The sequence below is a fragment of the Theobroma cacao genome, chromosome 6, assembly GCF_053813885.1.
Source record: "Theobroma cacao isolate CCN51 chromosome 6, ASM5381388v1, whole genome shotgun sequence".
In the NCBI taxonomy this organism is placed as follows: Eukaryota; Viridiplantae; Streptophyta; class Magnoliopsida; order Malvales; family Malvaceae; genus Theobroma; species Theobroma cacao.
Genome location: NC_142644.1, coordinates 23,497,446 through 23,507,477, shown reverse-complemented (window position 1 = coordinate 23,507,477; position 10,032 = coordinate 23,497,446). Strand labels below are relative to the sequence as shown.

Genomic DNA, 10,032 nt, shown 5'->3' with positions numbered 1-10,032 from the left:
TCTCATGTAAAAGTCACGATAATTAATAAAATAACATATTTCATCACTTTCCTAATTATATACCTAATAAATTTTAATTTTTTATTACTTCCCAATTATTACAATACTATTACTTCTCAATTATTTCTTTATGTATTTAATGATTTTCAAAAACTTTTTTTTAATTAATTCTTCTATTTCCAATCAACTAATGATAAAATGTGTTTAATGATCTCTAACAACTATTTTTTTTCTATATATAAAATTAATTATTTTTTTAATTTATAATATCTAATTTTAAATTCTTCTTTCCTCATTTACTTTTAAAATAATGTTTAACAATTTCAGTAAGTGATGCTTTAGTAGAAATAAATCTTTCAAAATTAAAATTAATAAAATCTTATATAAGATCAACAATATCTTAAGAAAGATTAAATGAACTAGTTACATTATCAATTGAAAAAGAAATATTAAGAGAATTTGATTATAAAAGTTTAATTAGAAATTTTGCATCTCAAAAAGCTAAAAAAATATAATTTTAATAATTTTTTTAATTTCAATAAAAAAGTATCTCATTTAAATATTGAGCTTTAAGCTTTTAAGATTATTGAACTGCCACTAGCAAAGAAAGATAAGAAGTAGTTTGATAGTATCAATTTTTAAAATAATATACTAACTATTAGAATCTTATATCATTTTATCTTATATGAAACTTAATCTAAAAGTTTCACATTTTCTTTTATTTTGTTTTTCAAGCACTATTTGTTGGTGTATGATCAAGAAGAATTAAATTTCAATTCAAATATTCATTTACCCAAATCTTTGAATTGAGAAAAAAAGTCAATTCTTGAATCAAATACTTAAATATATATATATATATAATAAGGTAAAATATCCTTATTTTCTTAAACTTTGATCGAAATTATATAGAAGTCCATTAGTTTTCGAAATAAACATCTCGTTTTAAAAAAATATTTTTCATCTGACTCGTAGGTCCAGCCGTTAATATTTTCATTAACTTGTTGACGTGATAAGAGTGAAAAGATAATTTTACTCTTAATTAATTTTTAAAATTATTATTATATAATTTTATTATTTTTTATTAATTTTTTAAAAAAACCTCCCAATATGGAAAGCACCAGATTTGGTGCCTCCTAAAAGGGTCCCGATCAGGGCTCCCTAGGGGAGCATCGGGTTCCCCTTCGTTGGGAGCACCAATCTGGTGCTTCCCTCCCTTGGGGAGCACTGATTGGTGCTATTTTCTTTTTATTTTTTTTAATTTTTTAAAAATATAATAATAAAATTTTAAATTAATTTTAAAAAAAGACATTTTAATTTTCTTGTAATCTCTATTAATGGTGTTTATATTTTTAGAGTGGAGTGTCCATTTCGAAAATTAATAAATTTACTTAAAATTTCAACTAAAATTTAGAAAGTTTGAGATTTTCTTCTCTAAAAAATAAATATGGAGAAAAGTCTTAAAAATTAATACTTAATATTGTGTTAATGTCAAACAATAGTTCAACTGTACACATCCATGGTTGATTCTTAAGCTCATTAGTCATGGGCACATGCTAAGAAAAAAATATAATCCCCAAAGCTTCCATCAACCTCGTGACAGAGGAAGGCTTTGATTCATTCAAAAGTAAAGTTTCTGGAATATTGTTTCGTTTTTCTCCTTTTGTAAAGCTTGACCCTTTTGTCTAATTTTACAAGTAATTTATTTCCAAGTTGTTAAAGCTAACTAAACCCTTGAGAATATCAATCCCCACTTTATTACTCACCAGTATTAACTTTTTGTTTTTTCGGTTTGGTTCTTGCTAAAGCAAGTAAAACTTGACCAATTAAATAAAACCAACTTTATACATCTTGATTTTCAAGTAAAATATGCTATTTTACCTTATGGTTAGACGGTCTAATTAACTATTCATAAATGGTACGAAGATAATAAATAATAAAATCATCAAAATTTAGCACTCATTAAGTAAAAAAAAAATTAATAGAATAGCGAACATTTTTAACATTTTTTGTTTTAGGAATTTAATTAGACTTATTGAAATGGCAATATTATTATAAAGCTTAGGTAAGTGACAGAACAACCGTGACACTGGCCCATCTTTGTGCATAGACATTAGACAGCGAAAAAGGTGGTTACGTTCTTGCTGTTTATGGGCCGTTTAGCTCTGTAATTCCCCTTCCCCACTTTTTTTTTTTTGGTTTTGTCATGAACAAAATCATGAACACTGGGGCTTGGTCATTGCCATTAAGGGTGGCAATTTGGATGGCATGTTGTTTACATGTTTATTTCCTGTTAGATTTGTTTATTTTGACTCAAAATTAACTTAAAAAGTCATGTTGTTTCATTTTTCAGTCAAATAAGTTTGTATCATATTTCTAGTAAATAATTAGAAGAAAATTCATTATTATGATAATCTTAGCACACAAAAATTTATGACACCTATTTGATGAGAATTTAACTCGAAAATTGATTAAACTTTTTTAGTTTTAAAATTTGAAATTTAACTTGAACTCGATTAAATATTCATTTTTTAAAATCTAAACTCAACTTAAGAAAAAAAAAAAGATTAGAAAACCTAGAAGACAAAAAATTGCAATGGTAAGCCTAATAGCTTTTGTATTCATGATTAATTTTTTGGCTCTTGTCCAATTGCCTCAACAAGCATAATAAGCATGATGATAGTTTACCGTTACGAGAAAGATTATGACATGAATTTGTCTTATATATAAATATATATATTAAATTAATTTCACTGAAAGCCAAGAACCAATCCAAATTGTCCTTCTTTTTAGTATGTGGGTGCCTTTTGGACGGTGGAAATCCTTTTCATCCATAAACTGTTAACTAGAGACACAAAGTCTTGTTTGGCTATCAAAAATGTTTCTCCAAAGAAATGTCTCCTCACATTTCAACATCAAAGTGAAAAACATTTTATCTCGTTCGTTTGACATGACGTCCATTCTTATCATCAGAGTCTCTCCATTTCTTTTTCAAAACCCCTCTTCCAACGGTCCATTTTCATTGCATAGGCTTTTCTTTTTTTTTTTGGATTTTTATCAAATTTCAAATATCTTCAACGGTACATTTTCCCAATTTTCTTTTTCTTGCAATTTAAAGCTAATCCTATTTCGTATTTGGTCGGTTAGTTCCCCACCCAGTTATACGTGGATTTGGGTTCACAAATACATACAAAGTCGAAGCGACGGAGAGATGACAATGACCATCAGCCATAAAAAGACTATTTTGATTTTGTGTAAAAATTATATAAAGTATAAAGCACGACCATTTCAACTTAACTTGATCAATAAGTTAAACAAGATTCCATAGGTTTGAACCAGTTGAAAAAGCTTGTTGAGTAAATAAGACAGGACTTAATTTCTCAAAGATTGTAGGGAGCTAAACAACCATAAATTGTCATTCATAAACTTGGAAATAGAGATCTCATGAGCAAAGGTTGTTCAAGTTGTATACATATTTATAGAGAAAACCTAACTGTGACTTGCGTGTGAATTATATTACAAAAATATGAAAAAGTGACAAGTGACCTTGTTAGCCCAAAAAAAGGCAAACAAACTGCAAAATCCCCCAGGACTACAGTAATCCTAAACAGGGGAACTAGTAAAAAGGGCAGGCCCATCGACTTTTACAAATTATTCCCACATGGAAGTTCCAAAGCTGCCTGGGATTAAATTCTCTGTTGCCCATATCTGATCACAAAATCCTCCATAGAAATCTTGTGGCGGATACGCCCACCCATCAACCGAGTCAAGCAGTATAAACTCGTTCCGTGAGTCAAATAGCGAGTCGAAATTCCCTTCTATATTTGGTAACTGAACAATTTCACCCAGTTCCTCAGGTTCTTCCGACGCATTGGACTCTGACAAGGATGAAGATTCCGGCGATGAAGAAGATGATGATGATAGAGTATCGAAATTGACCATTGAAGCAGCTTTAGCTGCAGCAGCTTGAATGTCACGGGGCATTAATGAAACTGGTCGGGGAAGCAACTCGGCAAGCTCAGGGAAGTTGAGAATGGCCGAGTCACCTTTGATGCTCAAAGCAGCTACATCATGCGCACGCGCTGCCATTTCTGGGGTAGGGAAAGTACCAAGCCAAATGCGAGATTTCTTGCGGGGTTCACGGATTTCGGACACCCATTTGCCCCAGCTCCTCATTCTGACTCCCCTGTAAACTGGATGCTTGCTGCTTGAGTCTCTTGGTTTTTTAGCTCTGCTATCTTCAGGGGATTGAGCAGGATTGGACTTCCTGGGCAAGTTCTGGCGAGTTTGTGAAGAAGAAGATGCGGAGGAGTTGGAGTTATTGCTGCTGCAGCTCTCAACTTCTGATGATGAATGGTTTGTCTCTGTCATTGTCTTAAAAAAGAGTGACCCAAATTTTTTGGTAATTGTAATGGCGCAACAAGGCTAGAGAAAAGAGAGAGATTTATGTAGAATATATATAGAGAGAAATTGGATGGTTTCTGCGATGATAGAAAAAGGACGCTCTCTCCAAAGTGACCCTTAACCTACCATTATTTGATTATGACAAAAACTTGCAAATAAAAATGCACGGAAATTGTAGGCATATGTGAATGAAGGAACTTTGGTAAATAAATAACCTACAACAACCCCAAAGAAAGACAGATAAGGGAAGGAGTGTGGGACCATGGCGAATGGGTCATCAGCTATGGTGAAGGTGGGTTCCACACGAACATTCAGATACAAGTGTCTCTTTGCAACGTTTGGAATTGAAACTGTGTTGTTTGCGCCCACTGCTGCTAGTCCACGTCTCACAAAATCCTTTCTTCTTCTTCTTCTTCTTCCCTGTTTTTATCTTTTTCAAAGCCACATCATGGTGACTCCAATCATCGCCATTTTCACTGTTGCTGAACGTTTCTATTCTCTCAATTACTCCAGTTTCATTTATGTTTTATATGTAACCCGTCCCAATTGAGGATATAACCCACTTGCTTTCATTTCTTTTAACAAGACAATACGATCTCAATTCAATTGGTTTATGAATTTGCTTTCTCATCCACTAAATTTAGTATTCCTTGCTTTTAAAGTACTAAATTTTCAATATCTCCTAAAGGATATCTATCAAGCATTTACAACTTCAAATTCTAATTTATAATATTGAGTCTGAATCTTGATATGGAAAGAGTAGAGTCTATGAGATAAGCCAAAGTTTTTGTTATATATATAGATAGATAGTTTTAAATCCCAATTAAAAAATATTTACTTTCATTAAGACATGCTTAATTGTAGGATGAATGAATGTTATTAGTAAAATCTAATTTGTTTTCTATTTTATTATTATAAACTTTGTTCTTATAATTAAATAGCTCAGAAGTTAACACTTGAGAGCTAACCACTTCAAGGCAAGAAAGGACAATACTGATTTTGTGATTCCGATGGCCAAAATAGCTAAACATTATACCATCGGCAAAATTTTCCTTTTCTCATTGGTTTTTTTGCTTAATGGTCAAAGATCAACCAATTCATATCCTCCTCTAATGACACTAAAATTCTAGAGATTCAAATATTTCCTATACAAGTTATCAATGCTAAAAAAAAAAGGTAAAAAGTGACAAAATACATGGACTTTTATTTTTTTCCGAAAGATGAGCTCTCTCTCTATATATATGTGTTGAAAGGAGCATCAAAATGTCGATTGAAGTCTGTCGTAATTATGAAGTGACAGATTTAGTGCAACATTACATTAAAATATAATGATTAAAATATATAAATAATTCAGACCATTGGTTTAGAATTAGAAGCTGTTATCCCTAATTTCCTCTATTTTTTTTCTTATGATAAATTAATCCCTTCATAGCACGCATAATCAAAATTTAAGATTAAAATAAAGAAGATGTGGCTGATAGCAAGAAGTTTCTACACTGATTACATCAGACTGCTCGGTGGCAAAAGAAACAACTCAGAGATTTCATTTATGGGACCCTTTCTTTGACTAATGAGATTTCCTCCATCATCAAAGAAACACACACAACAAATCAAAGATATTTTTGTCTCAAGAAATTGAGTATTTTATATATTTTGGTTTCTCAATTATTTGACTCTCATTAAACTCTGTATCTAGTTTTTTATTTAGGAAAGAGAGAAATTGAATTTACTCTTTTATATATCATCAATTATTCAATCAAAAGTTTGGATGTAATCTTTGTATTTATTATATATTAATTAGTCTCAGAATTTTAGACGAACAGAATTTGTTTGTAATAGAGAGTATATGTTTTATGCTTAATATATATATAACTAATCAACACTTGTTTGTTATTTAATTTAGCAGCCCCGGAAATTTATTTGTACGTTAGTATTTCACTTTCTGACCAGATTTCTGATTATGATATTTCTATATTTAATTCACCAATATTAATTGCCCCTTTTTATTCCTTTAAATATATCACTCAAACCCTAATCATGCATATGTTATCAAATCAAATGAATAAAAAGAGTAAGCCAAGGTTTAATTAGCTGTATGATCAGCTCTTATATAATGTGTATCATATGAAAAGAAAAATGGTTTCCATCTATAGTTTACTTTTGCAATAAAATAATTTTTTTAATCAGAATTTCGTGTCACGTGGCTAAAACTATACGGATCGATGTTGCCTTAACAGCTACTTGATTGAAGGAGGAAAAAAAGAAGAAGAAAATAATAGTGTTATTTTTTTTTTCTTAATGAATATTCCCTATCACATGGCTTATGAATTTGAGGCAGGTGTGGCTTTTTAGACCAAGGTTGAATTGTTTTCTCTATTTTCTTGCACATGATTACTAAAATAGAGCTCTAACTTTTAGACCAATGTTGCAATCTATAATACTACAAAAATATAGAAAAAGTTAAAATGTTCAAAGTTTCTCTGGAATTTCTTGGAGAGGTTAATAAACTTTCTTAACAAGAAATATCTTTGCTCAATTTTTAATATTTTTTGTCCCTAACTAAACAATGTAAGGTATAATGGATTAGGTAATATGATTTAATTTAATTAAAATTTACCGGGTTGACCTCATACTGTTGGTTGCTTACTAAGTCATTGCTCTATAGACATAAAAATTCTTAATTCTCCTACGTTTTTATCCTTTCATTAAAGGAGTAGGGCAGACGAGAAATACATGGTCCTTAATTTTCCTTTCCATGGAGGCCGTATTTGATTTCAGCTTCTAATTTTACTGACTAGAATTGGCTTCTGTCACCATATTTATGAATATACTGAAAATGAGACATGGCCACTGAATTAGAATCAGCCTTGCACATGGGGAAACCAATCATGAAAAGCCACTGTTAATCTCTTACCAGATGCCTCAGAGATATCACATGTGTTTCATCCATCTATATAATATATATATATATATATATATATATATATATATATATATTAATTATGTATATGGAGATTACATTCACAACGTAATTTTGGTTTGAAAGATTGTTAGGATTTTCAACCTGTTGGGATGAACCCTGTAACTAATTGGGATTTGGTTAAGGCTTGATTCCAATCATACAATATTATCATTCATGTTGAATGATTAAAGATTTTCCTTCATCAATAAGACATCAATTATAATGAATTGTAAATCTAATTGGATGAAGTCCATGAGATTAATATGCCTTGCAAAGAAATTGTAATGAATTACAGTTATGAGATCCTTATGCATCAAAGCATAATCTCAAAATGTTGATGGCCAATGTATCATTGAGACTAGACATCAATGATGCTTAGAGATTGGCATATTCTATGTTCCTTTGGAAGTAAGCAATCGATCTCACAGATTGAAGTTTAGAGATATTTGGAACTAGAATATAAGTGCTTGTTTTAAAGAGCAAGTTCACTGAACATGACCTAGTATGAGAAGTGCATTTCGTAATACACTTCAGTGTCTATGCAACACTTCTCATGTGTCAGTAATGTAAATACACCTTAGACTTGAGACATCAGGTTGTCTTATATGTGGAGTGCTATACTTTAATTTTATCCCTACGGGTACCTAACCAAGGATGCTAAAACAGGATGCTCTTAAGTATAGTATGAAGCATGTGAAGGTAAATGAGTGGTCAAGATAGGAATCATCACTTCAAGTGTTTTAGAGGACATATCCTATCAGTTCTTGGTTAACATTAGCTTATTGAAATCGTTGGCTAAGGCGATATGGAGATTATGAAAAAAGGTTTCATAACTCTATATAAGGTTAATGCTATAACTGTAAGAACAAATATGAAAGTCAATAAGAGTAGACACTGTACCAAGCGCTTATCATTTCCGAGATATATAGTGAGGGAATGAATTACATTGATAGACTATACGCTGAAAGGTTGTCAAAGAACCCTTTGACTTTCCTAACAATTGGGTGGCCATGATGTATTGCTATATGTCAATCTTGGTCTATGGAATTGATTATAAATTAATTGATTGAAATTTATATTAATCAATTAAGTCATTAATCAATTCCATTGCCAACATGTTGGGAACCTAATGGGTCACACACAATGATTGCATTTGAATTAAATTGGGAGAGTGATGATTTAAGTTAGGCTTAAATCACATGCTAGGTAATTAACTTCTATAAACTTAATTAAAAGAGTTTAATTAAGTTTTAGACATAATTATAAATAGTTATAATTATAAGGCCTTGATTGCAAAATATAAAAGAAATTCATTTTGATTTTAATTTCCAATGACTTAATTAAAAGAGTTTAATTAAGTAATGAATCCAATATTATAATGTGTTATAATATTGAGGGCTTAATTGCAAAATAGAAGATATTTTAATTTAACTATATAAGTCACCTTTTAACTATTTTCCATATGAAAGTTTTTCACAATTGAAGAAAACCTAATTTTTGTTAGAAATAAAAAAGTGTTTTTTCTCTTTGCCACCACTCCCTTTGTGTGAAGGAGAAAATTGTTTATGAAGCAATTTTTAAGAGAGGTTTGGCTAAGATTGTGAAAAAGAAGAAAAGAACAATTGTTGTCCTCTTTGCTAGTACAAAGTATAGTTAAAAACTCTCTCTTTCTTTGAAGGTTCAGGTGCAATCATGTGTACTACCGTTGGAGGCCAAGCGCTTGATTGACTAGGGTTTTTGCTCCTTATGGTGTTCACTGGATTGTTTCAGGAAGTGCCATTGTGATTATGGAATTACTTGGCAAGGTAACTTTCTAAATAATAATTTTTTTTGTGTTTTTATATATTAAATATTACCAAAGTGATCTATGGGTGGAGGTATGTTTTGCTTGTTTAGTTATAAAGTTTTAATTTTCTTTCCACTACGTATTTTGAGCATGCCGTCCATAGCCAAACTCATCCATCCTTGGTTCGATTTTAACACATTTTTTATGTCTATTGTTGTTAATGCCTTGTTAAAAAGGAGTATGAGGTGTTCGGGTTTTATTCTACACAAAGTAGTAAGCTTTAAAGTTTTACAATTTGTTTTGGTTATTTTGATTTCTAGATAGATTTTAATTATAAATTTTAAAATTTATTTGTCATAATATTAATCTCATTATAATGTCAAAATATTGCAGATTAACAAGTGCATGAGATGCACAAATTAATTTAGTAAATAAAGACTCGATCTCATGACATTATGGTGTGATTCAAATGGCAGAATTCGATTCTGTCCAGCTATGGTATTGGTCCATTTTCAGCCATAAAAGTGAGGTTTAAGTGCTTCATAAAATACAGAAAAATTAAGGGATCAATCCACATTGGAAATGTTCCAAGATGTGTGATTCTGTGTGGTAAATGGTGGAGGTAAAGCTATCAAAACGTGGTTGAAACAGCTACTGTTTGCAGCAGTGACAGTCACGGTTTTATTTGGCTTGGCAACTAAGAAAAGTCTAAATTTGTGCAATTAGTTGCACCAATTGGCTGAGGATTTTTTTTATGGAAATATTCCATAAATTATCCAAATTGTTGCCAAGAATTTTAAGGATTTAAATTCCTATAATTAAGCCTTCATAAAACTGAGTTGGTGGAGTCAAAACTGTTACTGCTTTTGCAGTAGCAAGCCAC

General features: G+C 30.8%; 1 protein-coding gene across 1 annotated transcript; it reads right to left on the bottom strand.

Moving 5' to 3' along the window:
* Window positions 1-3,395: 3,395 nt before the first annotated feature.
* On the bottom strand, window positions 3,396-4,525 carry LOC18595991 (Integrase-type DNA-binding superfamily protein). The gene has a single exon (XM_007024200.3). The coding sequence runs from the start codon at window positions 4,366-4,368 to the stop codon at window positions 3,649-3,651; it is 720 nt and encodes a 239-aa protein (XP_007024262.1). The 5' UTR covers window positions 4,369-4,525; the 3' UTR covers window positions 3,396-3,648.
* Between the last annotated feature and the right edge of the window lie 5,507 nt (window positions 4,526-10,032).

What these genes read in the sequence shown, in the direction of transcription:
- LOC18595991 (XM_007024200.3), bottom strand. Translation starts at nt 4,368, where the DNA reads ATGACAGAGACAAACCATTCATCATCAGAAGTTGAGAGCTGCAGCAGC.